The sequence below is a fragment of the Euleptes europaea genome, chromosome 9, assembly GCF_029931775.1.
Source record: "Euleptes europaea isolate rEulEur1 chromosome 9, rEulEur1.hap1, whole genome shotgun sequence".
Lineage (NCBI taxonomy): Eukaryota > Metazoa > Chordata > Lepidosauria > Squamata > Sphaerodactylidae > Euleptes > Euleptes europaea.
In genome coordinates, this window is record NC_079320.1 from 68,525,798 (window position 1) to 68,547,145 (window position 21,348).

The window sequence follows — 21,348 nt, forward strand, 5'->3', positions numbered from 1 at the left end:
TTTGGGGAGGCACTTCAACGGGGTATAATGCCATAGAGTCCATCTTCTGAAGTGGCCATTTTCTCCAGGTGAACTGACTTCTGTCACCTGGAGATCAGTTGTAATAGCAGATCTCCAGCCACCACCTATAGGTTGGCAACCCTAACGATGACCCATGCCAGTAAAATAGTGTATCATTCATTTTTGATGTGGAGGCAAGTTTTGTGTGTAGCCAGACAGCTTGCATAGTTTTCACCAACAAAGCCTGTCCCAATAAAAGGCACAATCTTATCAGCATTGCTTGAAAAACTGGTAACAGCTTGGGTTGAGATAAAAAAAATTTTTTGTTTGATCTTATCTGTAACTCCACCACAAACATAAAAACACTTTTTTTGTTCATTTCAGTTATGAAATGAAACGTTGATTTCAGTTACGATCCCTGCAACGTTAAAACTCAAAAGGGAGTTTCTTCAAAACAGTAGGAATGTATCTTCTAGCATCCTTAGTAGCAAACAGTTGGAAACCCAGATTCGAGTTTTTAATATGAGTTCAAAACCATCTCCATCAAAGCAGGACCATGAACGGAAAAGAACTAATTGCCCTTCCACAGTGAACTGACTCAGATCAGCAACATCCTTACATAGAAGCATAAGTTGGAAGGGGCCATACAGGCCATCTAGTCCAACCCCCTGCTCTAAGCTGGATCAGCCTAGAGCATCCCTGACAAGTGTTTGTCCAGCCATTGCTTAAAAACTACCATTGAGGGGGAGCTCACCACCTCCCGAGGTAGCCGATTCCACTGTCGAACAACTCTTACTGTAAAAAATGTTTTCCTAATATCCAGCCTAATACCTTTTTGCCTGCAATTTAAACCCATTGTTGCGAGTCCTAGCCTCTGCTGCCAACAGGAACAGCTCCCTGCCCTCCTCTAAGTGACAGCCCTTCAAATACTTAAAGAGATCAATCATGTCCCCCCTCAACCTCCTCTTCTCCAGACTAAATATTCCCAACTCTTTCAGCCTTTCTGCATAGGGCTTGGTCTCCAAGCCCCTGATCACCCTCATAACCCTGCACCTGCTCCGTTTGGTCCACATCCCATTTGAAGTGAGGCCTCCAGAACTGCACACAATACTCCAGAACTTTTCCACTGCATACAGAGATAACAGCATCTTTATCTTCTAAATACGATCAGTTGTAATAGCAGGAGATCACCAGCTAGTACCTGGAGGTTATGCAACAAAAATAAAACAGCACTAGACTAAACCTCTCGTGTATTGAGTATCTTTAATTGCAGTGTGCAAACACAACATACAACCTATAAACATACTATACACACAAGAAAGCCTACTCTTACAACACTACAAAACAAAAGAAATGTCTATACAGATCCTGTTTCCATAAACTTGAACAACTAGCATTTTATCAAGGTTGCAAAGGTAACACATCAGTTTGTTTGCTGAGGTTTAGCCTAGCTCATGCAACACTGTGTATATCAAAATAAAATATTGTATTGTATTTTATTTTGATATACACAGTGTTGCATGAGTTGTACAAACAAGGGATGTATAATTGGAAACAAAATATAATTTGAGGTTTAAGAGCAGAGCCTGCGTGCTGAATTTTCAGTACAACTGTGGTTAATACAGGGTAGAATTATGGTTAGTATTAAGAGGTTTAGTCTAGGGCTGGTTTGTTTTTGTTGCATAGCCTACATAAAGCACTGGTGAATTATTCTTTTGAGCACCAGGAGGTTGGCGACCCTAACTCCACGCCTGCAAAGCCTGCAAAGCAAACGCTTTTCCATGCAGCTTGTCTTCTACAGGACGCACGCGCCCGCTTTCCTACGGCCAACTGGGCGGGGGAGCGAGGGAGGGAGAGTCGCTGAAGACTCCGCCCAGGCAGAGAAGCGGCGGCTCGAACTTCGCGCCTGCGCTCTGCTTCCTTCTCGCGTCTGCGAAGCGGGAGGAGGAAGTAAAGGCGGAAGCGGTTCTCGCTGGCTGTTGGGGATGAGAGGATAAAGGGGGGGGAGGAGGAGGAGGAGGAGGAGGAGGAGGTATGGTCACGGTCACGTGGTTTCTTCCACGCCTTCCGCCTCGTAGGCGGATAGGGGACTGCGTGGGGCGGGGCAGAGCGGGAAGGGGCGGGGCGAGGGAGAAAACACACACACACACGCACACACACACAGAGACGCGCGCGCGCCATGAAGCGGTTGGAAAAGTTACCGGCTGAGGAAGCGTTGAAGGTAAAAAAAGGGGGGGGGGAAGGAGGAGAAAGGAAAAGGGTTCGTTGCCCCCCTCCCCCCCTGCCCCAGCGCTGAGGGGGAAGAGCGCGGCGGTTCCCTGGCAACGGGCGGGCTGAGCGGTGCTTTCTAGAGGCCTCCCCCCCCCGCCCCGTCCATCATCCCTCGCTGTTGATTGCGAGAAGTACATCAGAAAGGCCCTGCTGGATCAGACCAAGGTCCATCAAGTCCAGCAGTCTGTTCACACAGTGGCCAACCAGGGGCCTCTAGGAAGCCCCCAAACAAGACGACTGCAGCCGCACCATCCTGCCTGTGTTCCACAGCACCTAATATAATAGGCCTGCTCCTCTGATCCTGGAGAGCATAGGTATGCATCATGACTAGTATCCATTTTGACTGGTAGCCATGGATAGCCCTCTCCTCCATGAACATGTCCACCCCCCTCTTAAAGCCTTCCAGGTTGGCAGCCATCACCACATCCTGGGGCAGGGAGATCCACAATTTAACTATGGGTTGTGTGAAAAAAATAGTTCCTTTTACCTGTTTTGAATCTCTTTTGAATCTCAGCAGAGGACCCCAAGTTTTGGTATTATGAGAGAGGGATAAAAGCTTCTCCCTGCCCACTCTCTCCAAACCAGGCAAAATTTTATAGACCTCTATCATGTCTCCCCTCAGCCGCCTTCTTTCCAAGCAGCCGTAAGCGTCTTAACCGCTCCCCATAGGACAGTTGTTTAGCCCCCTGATCATTTTGGTTGCTCTTTTCTGCACCTTCTCAAGCTCTATAATATCCTTTTTTAGGTGTGACCAGAACTGGACACAGTATTCCAAGTGTGGTCTCACCATAGATTTGTACAAGGGCGGTATGATATCAGCAGTTTTATTCTCAATTCCTCGTCTAATTATGGCCAGCATGGAATTTGCCTTTTTTACAACAGCCGCACACTGGGTTGACATCTTCATTGAGCTATCCTCTACCACCCCAAGATCCCTTTCTTGGTCTGTTGTTGCCAGCACAGATCCCATCAGTGTATATGTGAAGTTGGGATTTTTTGCCCCAATATGCATCACTTTACACTTGCTCACATTGAATCTCATTTGCCATTTTAATGCCCATTCTTCCAGTTAGTAGAATCGTTTGTCCCTTCTCTTTTCCGGCGTTGGAAGAAGTCAGAACCGAACCACGACGCAGGCTTTCCTGGATCACGCCAATGTCAGCGTTTTGCCTCGTAGATTCTGGGAATCAAATCTCCCACAGCAGGGCATGAAGGTGGTGGGTGGGTGAGTACCCCACGAGCTCCTCCCCCCCACCCCCGCTGTTGCTGTCCCATCACCTGGTACTGAAAAGGTAGACTTCCTCTGCTCATGAAGGTTTCATCTATGTCCCTAAGGTTGCCACCCTCCATGATGGGCCTGGAGATCTCCAGGATTAAAAACTGAACTCCGGACTACAGAGGTCGGTGCCCATGGAGAAAACTGCTGCTTCGGAGGGGGGACTCTGTGGCTTCATACCTGTTTTGAGCTCCCTCCCCAGGCTCCATTTCCAAATCTCCAGGAATTTCTCAACCTGCAGCTGGCAACCTTACCCCCTTGGTGCCTTATAGTTATTGATGTGTCTATACCACAGGCAACTTGGAAGGCTGTAAGAGGGGAATGGACATGTTCATGGAGGAGAGGGCTATTCATGGCTACTAGTCAGAATAGATACTAGTCATGAGGCATACCTATTCTCTCCATGATCAGAGGAGCATGCCCACTATATTAGGTGCTTTGGAACATAGGCAGGACAATGCTGCTGCAGTCATCTTGTTTGTGGGCTTCCTAGAGGCACCTGGTTGGCCACCGTGAACAGACTGCTGGACTTGATGGACCTTGGTCTGATCCAGCAGGGCTTTTCTTATGTTCTTGTGACTTTTTACGAAATTTCCAAACTGCCCAAAATAATCTTACAGAAACCTCTCGAAGAGCATGACATTATGAATGGATTAATGGAATTAATTTATAAAAAATGTAAACATTGCATGTAAACATTGCATCAGTATATAGCCTCAACCTATACAATTAAAAACTCGTCCTTTTTTCAGGATGAATAACCTTTGGACTGTAATGTATGTTAAATAGAAAACTATCTTTAGATAACTTTTTCTTCAAAATCATGTTATTTAAAAAAATGATTTAAATTTTAAAAATCCGATTAAAAAAAAAATCAGTGATTTTTGTCCGCCCTGGGGAGGTGTTTTGCCATTGCCTGCCTCTGCATGGGCTGAGAGAGTTCTGAGAGAACTGTGACTGGCCCAAGGTCGCCCAATAGGCTTCATGAGGAGTGGGGAATCAAACCCGTTTCTCTAGATTAGAGTCTGTCGGTCTTAACCACTACACCATGCTGGCTCATTTATTTACATTATTAATGTAATAAAGTATTACATTAAAAACAAAAGATTATCTGATTTGACATGACACGAGATTGATGGATTACAGCTCACCTCACTTCATCAGATGTGTATATCTTAAGGTGGCAGACACATATATATACATACACACACACGGTTATAGCTCAGTAACTATTCATAGTACCAATAATTAGTGAAAACGTAGTTGCTCTAGTTTGCCTGAGCTATGGGGTTCACATATACAGGAGAATGAGGTGGTAGAATGCACTGCATCACTTCAGACTACATGTAGAAGGATGCATTTTGGGATGGTCTTCTGTGTGCAGCCCCTCTCCCCCGTGCACTGCAAACAAAGACAGGGGAGAGATTTTCTCTGTGCTGTGCTAAGTCTTTTTTTTATATGGCGTTGCAAACTAACATTACAAGCTGGAATCTACCACCCACAGTCTGAAGTACAGCAGTCCATTCTGCCCCCTTTGGGCTCTTCTACCTCATTCTCTTGAGAGGCCTTGGGGACAGAGGCTGGTTCCACTGGACAGATTCTTAGTGTTGCTTTCATTGCCAATGCAGAGGCATGTGTGTTGGGGATGGAGCTTTCTCAGGTGCTGTTTCCACATGTGCTCTGCAGAGGCTGCACATTGGCATGATCCTTTCAGCTGCCGTGGCAACACTACCTTCTTTTTTGTTCTTCTTTTCTCCACACATGCTCTATGGCATTTTAACGGTTTTGTTAAAATATGAAATTAAGTGGCAGTAGATAGATCTAGTGCTATAGAGACAGTGTGGTGTAGTTGTTAAGAGACCTGGGTTCAAATCCCCTCTTGAGCCATGGAGGATTTCTGGGTGACCTTAAGCCAATCATACTCTCTCAGCCTAACCTACCTCTCAGGGCTGTTGTGAGGGTTAAATGGAGGCGAGGAGAATGGTGTAAGCTGCTTTGGGGAGAAAGGCGGGATACAAATGAATTAAATAAACATAGCACTATACTGCTGTAATTACCTATTGTTACTGACCTGAATTTTAATAGAGCCATTATCATGTTATAAAAATGGATGGTTATTGTGCCGTAGCAATTACTGATTTTTAAAAACCTTCCAATGGCACAGCAGGAAAAATATGCTGGGAATATAGTGCCTATGAGGGGCTGACAGTGGAGAAAACAGAACCAATGTAGGCGGAAAGAAAATGCATACCATTCCGTCCAGTTGGCATGCTAACACCCTTGTATTGCATTTTTCCCAAAAAGATTGTAGTAAAGCAGATTTGGGAAGCAGCATATTGTGGATGGGAAAACCCTGGAAACAGGAGTGTTCCAGCACAACTTTGTGTGGAAGCTTTAAAAAAATGACTCCAGTTTGGAAACCAGGATGGACAACAACCTCCATGTTAGAGTAGCCGGAATGATTTGTCTTCAGACACTATTATGGTGGAGCAAGAATCTGAACGCAAGATTCACCATAAGGAGATGTAACATGTGCTTCTAACATCTGAACAAAGTGTCCCAATCATCAGAGAAAGATTTTAGGAGTTTTCCCTCTTATCTCTATCATTAGCATTGCGTTTCTGATTTTTTACACACACTCCCCCGGTGTATTCTTTTTGTAGAGAGTTTGCTGCATTCAGGCAAGCAAATGACAATGAATCATTCTGTTCTTGGCATTTCCCCCTTCTGCGACTTGGTTTACATCAGTACTACATGTTGGTGAATGGGATGGCTGCAGTGCAAATTGTGTATTGTGGAATAATTCTTATGTGTACCGCCAGCTGAAAGAACCCTCTTTCCTCTATCATTTTGCTATATCCATACTAGGCACAGTTTCCTCTGGTCAATAGCTCATTTTGGTTCATTACGTTCAGCTTTACCAATTCTGTTAAGTGCTGCCCCTGATGCAGCACTGTTTTGTGTTGGAACTCTGTTTTAGATTCTTCCGTTCGGGCTTCAGATTATTCACTGGATTTTCCCCCCTTAAATTGGTCCTTCTTGAGTTTGACAGCCATCTTGCACGGCCCTGACCAAGAGTATAAAAAACATCAGCCAGACTGCTATTGCTGTGTTTCCAGTTACACAAAATGATAGTGCTGTATACCCCAGCAATTGAAATCCAAAGGAACAGCACAAGACTCAAACATACAACCAATGCAGTATTATATTCAAACACGTTATGAATACAATGTACAAACACACTCACAAAATCAAAACCAACTGTACATTAAGCTGGAAGGAAACGGTGGACCTTTGCGCATGCTCTCCCGACTGAGAAGGGATGAGTCCTTCTGTTCCTAAGTTACGAACTTATACAGGACTGAGGTGTTGTTCTTTGTTTTGGTGAATTTTTGAATTGTTTTTCAGAGGTCCTCTGTTTCCTTCCGGCTTAATGTACAGTTGGTTTTCAGTTTGTGAGTGTGTTTGTACACTGTATTTATAACGTGTTTGAATATAATGTTGCATTGGTTGTATGTTTGAACCTTCTGCTGTTCCTTTGTGTTTCCAGTTACAACAGAGAGGTTTTCCTGTCGCCTTACAATGATAGCCCGAGAACCAGCGCAACATGGATTCTCCCTGCACCGTGAAGCAACCTGTGGAAGTCTCAGAATACGTAGGAGGACTCAGTGAAGCCAAGATAGTGGTAGTGCCCTTAGATGCCGAAGGAGATGATTGATTGCTAAAGGGAGATCAATTGTAGAGATGCTGAATGAATCCTGTGCATTGATCAATCTTCACTGTGGAAGATGTAGGGAGGCAGTTAGCCACATCGGAATTGCTGTTTTCAGGACAAGTGTCAAGGTGACGTTCTAGTGCAAATTAACAGATTAACAAGTCTCTGGCTCTGGATTGCGTACACCCGTGGGCTCTTAAGGAATTAAAGTGTGAAACTGTTGATCTCCTAACAGTATTATGCAACTTGTAACTAAATTTGACTCCCAGAAGATTGGAAAACAGCAAACATAATGGCAGTTTTATGAAAAGGGATCGAGGAAATTACAGGCCAGTTAGTCTGACATCTGTTCCAGCTATATTGATGGAAACTGTTATTAAAAATGGGAACATGTCCTCCGGGGTTCTGCAAAGAGAAGTTCTCTGAGACTATTAACCAATTTCATGACCGCTAAGATGCTTGAGAGGGTATTCTTCTATTTGAAGGTGATGTCCACTGTGCCATTTGCAGTTCTATGGAAGTGATTTGTATACCTTACCCAACTAAGATTCATTTGGAAGACATGTTTGACCATCCTAAGTTTGATGGAACTTTCACCATAAAAATGCAACTGAGCAGATCTGCTCATTAGTGCTCCCACTGAAATTGGTGGGACTTTTCAGTGTCATCGGTGGTGTTGGGAGCACGTCTCCCAGATGATCTGCAAACTTATGTATGCATGAAATTTCCACTTGCAACATGCAGCAGAATGAAATAACCGCACTGTAGGAGGAGGGTCAGCACAGGCAGAAATCTTCTAATTTTCAAATTATTTTCTCCGGAGTACATGGTATGGGAAGGATTGAAGTACTGGTTTAAAACTGGACAATATTAAAGTACTGATATGCCTAGATCCTGTTGGGAGTTTGCATAGAACATTTGTAACTGTACAGCTTCCTACTGTTATGTGCACGTACATATATGCTGTCAAGCCATAATCAATTTATGGTAAAGGGTTTTCAAGGCGCGAAGCAGCGGTGGTTTGTCATTGCCTTCCTCTACAGAGTCTTTCTTGGTGGTCCCCCATCCAAGTACTGACTGCTTCATTTCCGAGATCTGACAAGATTGGGATATACTATGCCATTGCACCTTCCACTGTTGTGTGTACTACTGCTAAAATTAGTGACTCTGTTGTTACAGTGACACAAATCAATGGAAATGCCAGCCCCCTTAACCGTTATCTCTTCTCGTTTCTTCCAGTTCCTCCATAAAGTAGTTGATGGTGTGTGCGGCCGCGCATATCCTCGCTACCAAGACTATAACACTGTTTGGAATTTGACAGAATGGATGGAAGTTTTAGAACAAGCTGCGACATATTTTAAATCCACAGTTGGCAAAGATCTCTCAGATGAAGAGGTATGAGCAGTAAAGAAAACATGTGATTAAAAAAAAACAACAGCTGAAATTATTTTATCCAACAGGAAAATCTGTTAGCAAAAAAGTTGTAAGGAACTTAATAGATCTTCGTCAGGCCTCCTGTATAACTTGGCAGAGTTGGGTTTCATGTGAAACTGCAAAGAGTATATATTGTCTAGATTACTTTTATCATCTACAGTGTAAAATGTATTGCTCATTTAAATTACCATGGAAGGGAGCACCGTTGAATTTGAAAAGGGTTTTCCCCTCTGGGATACATTAACATACAAGGCAATCTGCATGAATTTCCAGTAAGATTATTTTTATTCCCTAAATATTAGTTCTGGTGGCTCCTCTAGGACCTTAAAAGGGAGTTAGATTTCCTTCTAACTACTGCCAACTATCTGTATAGACTGGGTTGGGTGGGATTACACTGTCTTTTAATGAGGGCTTAGCTGCGTTTGTAAGACATCTATTAATCAAGCTGCTATGTTGGAAAATTCAGTTTGAGCACAAGCCACTGTGAAGTTCTCCCTATGCAAGCTGTTCAGAAATGAATGGGAGGAAATAAAAACGTGGAAGAGGCTTTTAGAGGAGAACCGTCAAGTGGAATGTGCCTTTTGTCTTTTCCTGTTAAATACTGCCAGAGTTTAAAATACCACATGATTGAGGAATAGGTGAAAGTCAGGGTCCACTTTTACTTTCAGAGCAGATGTGCAAAGTCGCCAGGGTTTAATCCAACCACAGTTAGGCTTTTGAAGTCCCACAGATTTAAGTGAGAGTTCTGAACACATACTGGATCAGCAGGAATGAACAGCAAATGACTCTGATGGGTTTGTGCCTGCGGTACTAACCAGGGTCATATAATTCCGCAGCCAGAAACTAGGTGCACACACACACTTCCCTGCCCTGTCAGAGATACTCAGGATCTCCAAATAATTTTAGAGAAACAGGCAGTCGAGAGGAGACGATGAATGCAGACAGGAACTAGTGCAACAAACGTGTTGGCGGCAAGTGATGCCCTGCGATGGTGGATTCCCTGCCGTGTCTAGCCGTATTTTTCACAGTCTGCCACACAGCACCCCTCTTTCAGGCTGCCTTTGAAGAGTACAGCTGGGTACCTGAGGGTTTTGTAGCAGAGCATGTGAACATCTGTGCCTGCTGCTTCTTCTCAGCTGTTTGCTGTTTCATGATTACTTGGGGACTCCGACTCACTCTGCCCATGCAGAGGTGTGCGCATGCATGATTCCTGGCTGTATGACTGTGGCCGGTGATTTTAGACGATGCTGAGAGTAATGAACTGAAGAACTAGCGTCTAGTTATCTCTGCCCCTTTTGATGTTTTTTCCCCCCCTTACAAATGCCTCAGCTTTAAAAAATGACATTTCCCCCTTATTCCTAGGCTCTTCAGCAGCTGAGTGAGCTGAGTTTTGATTCTCAGAGGGCTGTAGCGACTTGCTTGAAAGGTAGAAAGCCCGATATCAGGCATGCCCTGATTAAGAGAACAAATGCCATCTCTTCTGCACAGCTACAGGATTTTGACTGGCAGCTAAAGGTGAGAGGAAGGGCTTGTGTTCTTGGGCAAGTAAGAATATCTAGAAAAAATATGCAGAGCTTGGGTGGCCAAGGAACGCAGACTATGGCAGGCCAGCTGAGTGGGTTGCATCTGCGTGGCATTTTCTGCCCTGCGCCCATATTACGTGACTACAGTACATGCTTTCTGTTTAGATCTATGGTGGGCAACTTAAACGGCCTAATGCTTAGCAAAGCATGGTTGGGAGGGATTAAGTCTGAAACTGCAGAAAGACCGTTTGACCCCCAAATTACCTTTAGGTTGGTTTTCCTTACCAGTTAATTACTTGGTCAAGCAGAAATAGTCTTGGGCCTGAAGGGTATGGATATCAGTCCACAAAGAAACTCCGCTGCTCAGAACTGCTTGTTTGCTGCTGTACATTTACATGTTGCTGAAGGGGTAACTATGAAGGAGAGCACTGTTAGTAGTTTTTAAAGTATCAAGCTCAAGCAAGGTGAAATTTCACTGTAAAGGACTGCTTTATAACTGGTCTGAATTTGCATTATTTGGCCCTTCAGCTTGCCCTGTCTAGTGATAAGCTCTCCACGCTGCAAATGCCGCTTCTGAATCTTGATCTGGACGTGTCAGAGAATGGTGACACGAAGCAGTACTCTGTAGAAATGAATAAGGATGAGCTACAAAACCTGCTCAGCGCATTGGAGGCTGCTAATAAAGTATGTATTTTGTTTTTAATCTGAAACTGCCAAAAAAAAGGGTTCCTCCATTGACTCTAGCAGTAGCGCCTTGAATGCAAAGGTCTTCCTTGACCTATGCTGTTGTTTCATAGATCTACCCTATGTCATTGCACAATAGGAGTCTGGTTTGGAGCTGGTAGAGGGATTCATTGTGGACCACGCTGATTGAAGGATGCCATTTGGACTCCTGGAGTGAGGCGATAGGGGAAGCTCTGTGGATGTGCAGCATCACTTCATTCAAGTGTGACAGGAAGACTTGTTAATGTTAAGAGCGTTCAACTATTTCAGTTCAAATTAGTTATTGAGAGCCAGCATGGTGGAGTGGTTAAGAGCGGTGGTTTGGAGCGGTGCACCCTGATCTGGAGAACCGGGTTTGATTCTCCACTCCTCCACATGAGCGGCAGACGCTAATCTGGAGAACCGGATTTGTTTCCCCGCTCCTCCACATGAAGCCAGCTGGGTGACCTTGGGCTAGTCACACTCTCTCAGCCCCACCTACCTCACAGGGTGTCTGTTGTGGGGAGGGGAAGGGAAGGTGATTGTAAGCCGGTTTGATTCTTCCTTAAGTGGTAGAGAAAGTCGGCATATAACAACCAACTCCTTTTCTTCTTCTTTAACTAAGGGCCCTTGGTATTGTTTGGTTTTTCTTCTTGGACATGACTCTTTTGGCAAGAAGTTCCTTTGCCTATTCATGCAAGTGGAATTTCAACATGATTTTGTTTATTCTTTGGAGAGCTTGAATGAAATATGTCAGGAGTCTTAGAAGATCTCTAGGAGAAGGAAATATTTAAAGAGGGTTATGAAAACTGATCTTCTGAACCTGCAGAGCTCATTCTGATTGGTCCTGCAGCTCTTACCGTTTTTGTTCCCCTACCCCCACCCTTGAAGGTTGTCCTGCAGCTGAAATGATTGGAACTATCTGGATGCTTGCCAACGATGAAGAAATTGGCCTGTATTCCGCAGAGTTCAAGGCTTTGTGCTTTTTGAAGTCCGTACGTAAAAGTGACGGGAGACCGAGAACTCTATCAAACTCGTGCTGAGAGCCTCGCTCACAAAACAATGCATTAGAGCTAATTTACGGCAAATGAAAAGGGACACAGCTTTGAGACTCGGCTGCAGCGTCCGTAAGAAGGTCTCCAGTGCCAAATTTAAAAGCTTATCAGAGACCCTGGACATGTATCGACCTTGTTGCTGCTCGCTAGTAGCACAAGAAGACAAAGTCACCTCCTCAGTGTGAACAGTCCTTGTCTGCTTTGCTCAAGATGCATAAGAGTATATTATGGATCAGGGATGCAAAACAGTTTTCATAGAAAAACTGCATAGGAAATGGGTTTCTTCCTCCAGAATGAGCTCTTGTGCTAAATGCTATGAAATATGTCTTCAGTTAATTGTGTCAGATTGAAAAGGACAAATCGGGGCGGGGGCAGGGGGAGAGGATCCCAGAGCCAAGCAGACTTTTGACAACGATGGAGTGGTCCTGAACATGGGGGGTTGAATACTGAAAGAATAAACAAACAGTTGTTTTTCTGGCAACAAAGGACTTGAAACCAGTAGGAGTTTAAGGATTAGTAAAATACCTACTGAATCGAGCATAATACATTAGCCAAAGCTTGTGTGTGTATATCAAAAATCTACTCTGCCATCATTATCAGTATATTAAAAAGGTCTTCTGCCATCACCTTTCGACTTGCGATTGGCCTCTCTGCATTAGCATTTTATCTGTGTATGAGGTGGGTTGGTTTTCATTAATGTGAGCATGGCTCATGGACTATGAAGGAGACACAAAATTGTTCTTGGGAGAGCTGAAGCCTACATAACTTTGCTGTCTTTGTTGGAGTACAGTTTGGCTGATAACTATCAAGACGGTTGGTTACTCAGAATCTGAAGTGGGCGCGCAGTGTAAGTCCATAGTAGCCAACAACGGATTTTAGTTTATATAACAATAATAATTTAAAAAATGGTTTGTGGCTATTATGCCAGTTAAAACAGAAACTAACCTTACAAGGAATAGATTTAAAAACCAGGGCTGGCAAAATTAAGAACCACCTGATTGTTCATTTTCACAATTAGATGGAGGGGGATACTCTAAGGCGATGTACCTTCAGTGCAATCGCACTGTAGATAGATAGATAGATAATTTATTTACGGCCCTTAGCCAGATAAAACAAGATAAAACAGAAAACATGGGCTAATAAATTCTTACAAATAAAGAATTATAGTCAGAGTCTTATAACACTTAAAAAGAAAGTTACAGCTGGGACACATCTGTCAATTGCGCTAAGAGGCTGTTCTATGGCGTCGAATTTTCATTGCTGCCATGCAAAATTTCGCAACCTGAAGAGTGAGTGAAGGATTATCCCCTTGTAGGAGCATCTCAATCCTTTCTCCTGCCCTGTCAGGTCCCATTCTCGATAAGAGGGGCTCAATAAACTTTGAACGGGGTAATGTATAAAAATGCAGTTCAGGAGGGCATTCTCAACAGTTTCTAAGTCCCCTGATTTGCAAGGGCAGAATCCCAGGGTGTAATTTCCCCTCTAGCATAGCAGAAGGTAAGGCTGAACATCTGGCCAGGGTAAAGGCCCTTCTATAATTATTTATCTCTAAATAGTGGAGATAGGCTGCTGGTGCTAGGATGTATTTAGAATGGAGGGGTGCCATGAGTAGAGGCGCCCTTGCTAAATCTGCTTCTCTCTCAATATCTTTAATCCTTTGGGATATAATTAACTTAGCTTGTTCCCACCCTAACTGAAGTAGTGCTAGGGGTGTAAAACCCAAGTTATTTAATTTGTCTTCTATGGCTATCACCCATTTTGACCTAAAGGTGTCACAAAGGATCAGTGGGAGAAGACCATTAGGGTTAAAGTTAATTTTTAGTCAGAGATAAATCGAGGACAGGACAATCCTTGCCTCCACCTTCACCATGCCAGTTTCTAAATGCCAGTTTCTAAACGGATCAAAGCATTTGGAACACATCTTGGCCATTGCAGGGCAGCTCTAAGGAACTTGGATTGCACACGCTCAATGGGAGTAGGACAAGAGGGTGGAGAATCGAATTGTGTTCCATATAGCATTTGTGCTAGGGTTTTCGCCTGATAAAGTTTAAGTGCTGCTGGAATGTAATGTGCCCTTTTGGTCCGGAGGAAATTGATTATTAATCGAGCTGATCTTTCCCCCAAATTGGCTACATGGGTATTATGGGCCAACATGGAGCCAGATGCCTAGATTGTCGTTCCGAGATATTTATATTGGATTACCTGATCAAGCCTGTGGCCATTAATGCTCCACCTCCTATATTTAGGATGTCTACCAAAGGCCATGACTTTTGTTTCATCGTAGTTGATCATCAAGTGTTCCTTCTCGCAAAACGTTGCCACTCTCATAAGCACCCTCCTTAGACCAACTGGGGTTCTTGAAAGAATTACTGCATCATCAGCGTAGAGCAGTACATGCATATGCTTGTCCGCCAGTTTAGGAGGATGCAAGTCCGGTGCTTTCAACGAACTGACTAGATTGTTTATATAGTAGACAAAAAGCTGGGGGGAGAGAAGACAACCCTGCCTAACTCTATAGGTGTTTATGGGGGCAGTAAGATGTCCTCCTCTATTACACCTGACTCTCAGTGCTGTATGTTCGTGTAGGGCTCGCAGCAACATCAGGAGCCTTTTGTCTATGTTTGTGTCTTCAAGCTTGTCCCAAAGTAAAGGTCTGGAGATCAAATCAAATTCTGCCCTGAAATCAATGAATGCCGCATATAAAGAGGATTTTCCCTTATTAGAGTATTTCTCTGCTAGATGTTGGAGGACAAGGCAGCAATCGCACAGTATTTTGCGACCTGAGTGGGAATTGGGGAATTATAGCAGAAACCTTTTAGTTCATTCACCCTCTCCATCAGCACTCGTTTTCCCAATAAGAAGATCAATAAAGTTGGAGCGGGCGGTCTTATAAAAGGAACATCTGAAAAGAAACACACACCATGCTCAGTGGTTTCCAGTTCCCCTGAGTTGCAGGGGCAAAGCCTCTCTACCCTGGCGATGTTAAATCTCCCTTCTAAAATGGCAGAAGGTAAGGCTGCACATCTAGCCAGCATATAAGCTCTCCTATGTATATTCACTTCCAGGAGGAACAGATATGCAGCTGGTGCTAAGATACACCTGGAATGATGAGGCACTGTGAATGCAGGGGGACTCAAAAGGTCTGTTTGGCGCTCAACATCTTTAGCCCTTTGATTTATAATCAGTCTAGCTTGGTCCCTGCCCAGCTGCAAAAGTGCCGAAGGAGCAAGGCCCGAACTGTTTAGTTTATCTCCTATGGCAATGATCCACTTTTGACCTGAAGGAATCATACAGTACTAGTGGCAGAAGACCCCTAGGGTTTAGATTAATGCTAAGATTAAAGAGAGCCAGCATGGTGTAGTTAAGAGTGGTGGGTTGGAGTGATGGACTCTGATCTGGAGAACCCCCACTCCACATGAACGGTGGAGGCTAATCTGGTGAACCGGGTTGGTTTCCCCACTCCTACACATGAAGCCAGCTGGGTGACCTTGGGCTAGTCACACTCAGTCCACCTACCTCACAGGGTGTCTGTTGTTGGGAGGGGAAGGGAAGGTGATTGTAAGCCGGTTTCATTCTTCCTTAAGTGGTAGAGAAAGTCAGCATATAAAAACCAACTCTTCTACTCCTCTAAAGAGGATAAGCAGACCCTTGCCCTCACCTTCATCGGGCCAGTTTCTAATCGAACCAGAGATTTTGGCATGCATCTTGGAAGCTGAAGGGCAGCTCTAAAAGTTTGTATTTAATTTGTGTGCGCACATAACTTTAAAGTAAGCATTTGAGACAAATGTCTATCGCAATGTTTTGTTGAACACATGGAGCTGCCTTATACTGACAGACCCTTGGTCCATCCAAGTCAGTATTGTCTACTCAGACTGGGAGCGGCTCTCCAGGGTGTCAGGCAGAGGTCTTTCAACATCGCCTACTTGCCTAGTCCCTTTAACTGGAGATGCTGGGGATTGAACCTGGGACCATCGTTCGAATGGGCTTATACTGGAGTAACTCTCCTTCTGGTTGCACTGTCAGTCTTGTCCTTTAGTTGATTTGGTGGGAGAAGTGGGGGAGTCATGCGCTAATTATAACAAGACATGCTTGCTGCTTCTCCAGAGACTGCTGAGAAGACAAGTCTGGGGCACTGGCGTGCTGCTGGTATCTTGAGAATGCTGCTGGTGACATTCTGTTTTGGACATTTTTGAAGACGGCTTGGTGTTTCTCTTCCTCTCTGGGCATTTCCCTCCCCCCCCCAGACCTTTTATGTTTAAATTGGAACTCTAGTCATGTATTTTGTGTACAGGAAATATAGGGAGACGACAGCGAGAAAAAAGAAAAGAATGGAAACCATGGGTAGGTGGAAACAGAAGTAAATTTATTTATTTATTCGACTTACATTCCGCCCTTTCCCGGCAGGGCTGGGATATCCCACATCACTTTGGATGGTTTCATGAATGGTAAGAGTTTAGTAAATAATGGGTTGGGATTCAGCTAGCTTTTTTGCTGCAACCCATGTTCTGCATGGCTTTCATCCATGCAGGTCACATGATCCTCTGCATAGCCTTTTTGGCGATCGCAGAGGACCCTCCCTTTTTCACCAGTGGAAAAGCTGCTTGGCAATCCATGCAACTATTAATGGAGGCTTGCTAAAATTACTACTTTCCTTCCAGTACCATTGTAAGTAGAATTATGACCTTCTGTGAAAGTCAACAGGCTTAGAAGGGCGTAACTCTGTTTAGGACTGCACTGTTGATCTGTTCCTAATAACCAGGCAGGTGTTACAAACTAATAATTAGGTGACCACTGATGTTCCACAAAGGACTAACCCACATGAGGCCAAGCGCACTTCTGCAACTAATCCTGAAGAGTGGCAGAGATTTTAGTTCATGAAATGACTTTGGGCGAAAACGCATGATCGCTTTATCCTCCTTTAATCCCTGTTTTAGCCAGGATCGAACGCACATTAGGCGAAACACATGCGTTGAATCCTGGCTGAAACAGGGATTAAAGGAGGATAAAGTGACCATGTGTTTTCACTCTTTATCTCTTGTATTTGCCCAGGAGAATATCGACATGTTAAACTGCTGACAGATATGTGTAGTTTTAGCTGGTATCTATTAGGACTATCCTGTGTTTATCAAGATCATTTGTATATAAATATTATTCTTTCTGTAATTAATGTTTCCTTTATATACCAACTGGTTGTGGACTGTAATAATAAAGAACTGAACTGAACACACTCCTGCAAGGCTAAGATGTGGGTACTAAAGCTTTTTGTAATTGCTTGCTGCAAAGAAGAAGAAGAAGAGTTGGTTGTTATATGCTGACTTTCTCTACCACTTAAGGCAGACTCAAACCAGCTTACAATCACCTTCCCTTCCCCTCCCCACAACAGACACCCTGTGAGGTAGGTGGGGCTGAGAGAGCATGACTTGCCCAAGGTCACCAGCTGGCTTCATGTGTACGAGTGGGGGAACAAATCCAGTTCACCAGATTAGCCTCCGCCGCTCATGTGGAGGTATGGGGAATCAAACCCGGTTCTCCAGATCAGACTCCACCGCTACAAACCACTGCTCTTAACCACTACACCGCGCTGGCTCTCCTTAGTTTTATCTAACGTGGCATTGTGGTTTTATCTAATGTGCGCTAAAGTGATTGATTTGTAGGGTTGCCAGCTTCCAGGTACTAGCTGGAGATCTCCTGCTATTACAGCTGATCTCCAGCCGATAGAGATCAGTTCATCTGGAGAAAATGGCCACTTTGGCAATTGGACTCTATGGAATTGAAGTCCCTCCCCAAACCCCTACCTCCTCAGGCTCCGCCCCAAAAACCTCCCGCCAGTGGCAAAGAGAGACCTGGCAACCCTATTGATTTGTCCCTCTGTCAGCCCACTTTGCTGTGCAGTGGATCATTTGATTTGCGTTCAAAAGTATCTAGATAGACAACTAATGCTGCCATTCTCCAAACTGAGGCTTCTGCGTCTTGATTCGTGGGTTATTTCCCTCCATCTTCAGGGTAGGCAGGACTAAATTTTTATTGGCTTCCTGTCTTCCCTTGGTGGGAAATAGCCTGCTAAGCCTCAGTTCTGTCCTGCCTAGGAAGGGTGAGCAGGCTGTAAGCGTTCCTCTCGCTTACTAGTTAAAGAATTCTTACTTTTTTAGCTCCTTGTCTGTTTTTTCTATTGTTGTCTTCTGTCGTGCCTGTCTGTCTCCCCCCCCCCCCTTTCTCCGTGGTTTTTTCGGTGGGAGGTGGGGAAGGTATTTTATTTTTACCCGGACTTACCGGGCGCCTAAATGGCGGACGCCATTTTGGAACGGGAGGACGACCTCCTATCAGAGTCAGACTATCAAGTCGGTCTGGTCCAGTCCGCCTTGAAGGATTCGGACCCTCCCAATGCCCGCAGCTGCGAGGCCTTAGGGAGCGTGGAGCTGGAGGGCTCCGAGCCGCCCGCGGAGGGCAAGGCTAAAAACAAAAAGGCAAAAAAGGCTGCGTCGGCGCTAAAATGAGCAGCCCCAACCCAGCAGGGTGGCAAGCGCAAGAAACGGGGACTCACACTCGGCGCAGCCTCGAGGGCCGGGAAAAAGCCTCCCGTCTACTCGATGAGCACAGCGGCTGCAGCGAGTACGTCTCCTCAGGCGTCCTCTCTGGCGGCACAGGCTGCTGCATCGTCTGGAGCCGGTAATTTCCCCCCTTTCCCTCTTAATGCGGGCGGCCATTTTGGCGGGAGTTTGGGCGGTTCTCTTCCCCCTATACCTCCTGGCGGCCATTTTATGCAGTTCACGGGCCCACAATTGCCTCCCAGCGTTGCAATGTCCGGGCCACAGCCCTCCAATGCCCCCAATACTGGGGGCCCCATCCCTCCTCCTACGGCCAGTCGCTCCTTTTCTAGAGAGGAGGCGGATGACATGATAAATATGGCATTACAGAGACAATGGTTGGCTTTTCATGACTACCAAATGAGAATGCAATATGTCCCCGTTCAGGGACAAGTTGACTCCCCCCTTTCCAACTCTAATAATTCCCATTATTCGAGAGAGGTACACAGGGCGACAGACCCTGGGGAGGGGCCTTCTAACTATTCACAATGGCCTACAAAAGCGGCACTGAAGGCTCAAACTTCCCAAATTAATAGCAGCACTGTAATAGCCAATAGCTCCCAATCCTCCCTTGATTCTGGCGAGGAGGGAGAAGAGGGCGAGGAGAAGGAAGAGGGCGAGTTCGAATCCGACGAAGAGGTGCTTCCGGGCGAGGAGCCCCAGATGCGCCTGTTTAAAATGGATGACTACCAGGCACTATTGGCCAAGGCCCTCTTGGCACTTGATTTAAACGAATCTTCCTCAGACTCTACAGAAGTTAAAAATAACCTAAAACAGGGAGTTCCAGAGTGTTTTCCTCGTCAGAGAGCCAAACATAATCTGATCCCCTTTCCGGAGTTTTTCATGAGGGCAGTTCAGGATGAATGGAGTAACCCTGCTGCTAATAGACAGACACCTCAGTCGATCAAAAAATTATATTCTCTTGCCCCACATGCGATGGACCTTCTAAAAGTTCCCCTGGTGGACGCCCCGGTGGTTGATCTTCAAAACCCGGGACTTGTGCCCGAAGATGGCATGGGATCTATTAGGGACCAATTAGACAAAAAAGCTGATGCTCTAACTAAAAAAGCCCATGAAAATGCAGCTCTCGCTATCCAGGCTAGTGCAGCAACCTCCTTTTTCGCCCGAGCTACATACCTGTGGGTAAAGAAGCTCATTCAACTTATTCCTCCTAACAATCAGAGAATAATTGGTGGTTTAGAGAGAGTCCAGTCGGCTATCTCTTTCATGGCGGATGCTTCACTGGATACCATGGCCTTCTCAGCTAGGTCCATGGCTTCAGTTACCTCAATCCGCAGGGCTCTTTGGCTTAGATCTTGGCCCGCGGACTTCAAAGCCAAAACAACACTTATGTCGTATCCCATACAACAGGGCAGGCTCTTCGGGGACAGGCTGGATAAAATATTGGTAGAGACGAAGGACAAAAAACAGGTAATGCCAAAACAGTTCAAGAGGGAGCATAGATCTTCATCTTACCAGTCCTTTCGTCAACCTAGAACCCCTAACAGGTTTAGAAGCGACACCAGGAGGGGCTCCTGGAATTCCTCAAAACCCTTTCGGAGAGGGGGAAAATTTTCCAGGCCCCACAACCAACAGCCCCGTGCTGATAGGGGAGACAAGTTCCCCAAGCCCAGCCCACAGTGACTCAGACCAAATTCCGATAGGGGGGAGACTCCAATTTTTCAGTGCCAGATGGGCCCTTTCAGCCCCGGACAATTGGGTTTTTCAGATCATCTCCCAGGGGTACTTACTGGAGTTTACCTCCCCCCCGAAGGATCGCTTCCTCAGTTCCCCTGTACCATCCAAAACTCAGACACGGGACCGGTCCATCAGGGCTATTCAACATCTTTTAGCCATCAGAGCCATCGAACAGGTCCCTGCTCTCGAGAAAGGCCTGGGAGTTTACTCAATCTTCTTTATGGTCCCCAAAAAGAATGGGGACTGGAGGGCCATCCTCAATCTAAAATACTTAAATCGAAGGATGGCTCGGAGGCGTTTCCGTATGGAAACAGTAAAATCAATAATAGATTCCCTTCTCCCAGGTACATTCATGACGGCAGTGGACCTGACCGAAGCATATTTACATCTGGCCATTCATCACACTCACAGGCGTTTCCTCAGGTTTACCTTTGGAACCAATCACTTTCAGTTCAGAGCCCTCCCCTTCGGGTTGACTTCAGCACCACGAGTCTTCACCAAGACCTTGGTGACAATCATGGCCAACATCAGACGAGGGAATCCAGGTACATCCGTACCTGGACGACATTCTGATATGCGCACAATCTCACCATCAATCCACAGTCCATACAAACAGGGTGGTACAAATTCTGCAGGAGCATGGATACGTCATCAATTTCCAGAAAAGCTCCCTGATACCTTCGCAATCAATGACCCACCTGGGAGTGAGAATAGATTCATCCATCAACGCTATTTCTCCCAGGAGCGAATTCAAAAACTAATCAATTCTGCTTCCTCCATAGCCAGGTCCAGATCTGCGAAGATCATGAAACTAGCGCAACTGTTGGGTCACATGGTGGCTTGTATGTCAGTAGTACCATGGGCCCGCTTTCACTCCAGGCCGCTCCAATGGCAACTCCGTCCTTTCCAGCAAGACATTGCCCAGAAGAAAGACAAACTCATTTCTCTCTCAGTAGAGACACGAAAGAGTCTACACTGGTGGATGGACCGGAGGAATCTGACCAATCACTCCTTTTACATTCACTCAGAACCGGCTCAGATAATCACGGATGCCAGGGCTGGGGGGCCACATTTCTAACACATTCAACAC

General features: G+C 45.3%; 1 protein-coding gene across 1 annotated transcript; it reads left to right on the plus strand.

Annotated features, from left to right (window-relative positions):
• The first annotated feature begins 2,179 nt into the window (after positions 1-2,179).
• COMMD8 (COMM domain containing 8) lies at positions 2,180-11,915 on the plus strand. Its single transcript, XM_056855421.1, has 5 exons — positions 2,180-2,221; positions 8,502-8,657; positions 10,059-10,211; positions 10,748-10,903; positions 11,813-11,915. Exons 1-5 carry the CDS (start codon positions 2,180-2,182, stop codon positions 11,831-11,833), a joined length of 528 nt encoding a protein of 175 aa, XP_056711399.1. The 3' UTR covers positions 11,834-11,915.
• The last annotated feature ends 9,433 nt before the right edge of the window (positions 11,916-21,348 follow it).

Coding starts and splice junctions, on each gene's coding strand:
- COMMD8 (XM_056855421.1), top strand. CDS start 2,180: ATGAAGCGGTTGGAAAAGTTACCGGCTGAGGAAGCGTTGAAG. Junction 8,658..10,058: donor AAGATCTCTCAGATGAAGAG/GTATGAGCAGTA, acceptor CCTTATTCCTAG/GCTCTTCAGCAGCTGAGTGA. Junction 10,212..10,747: donor ATTTTGACTGGCAGCTAAAG/GTGAGAGGAAGG, acceptor TTGGCCCTTCAG/CTTGCCCTGTCTAGTGATAA.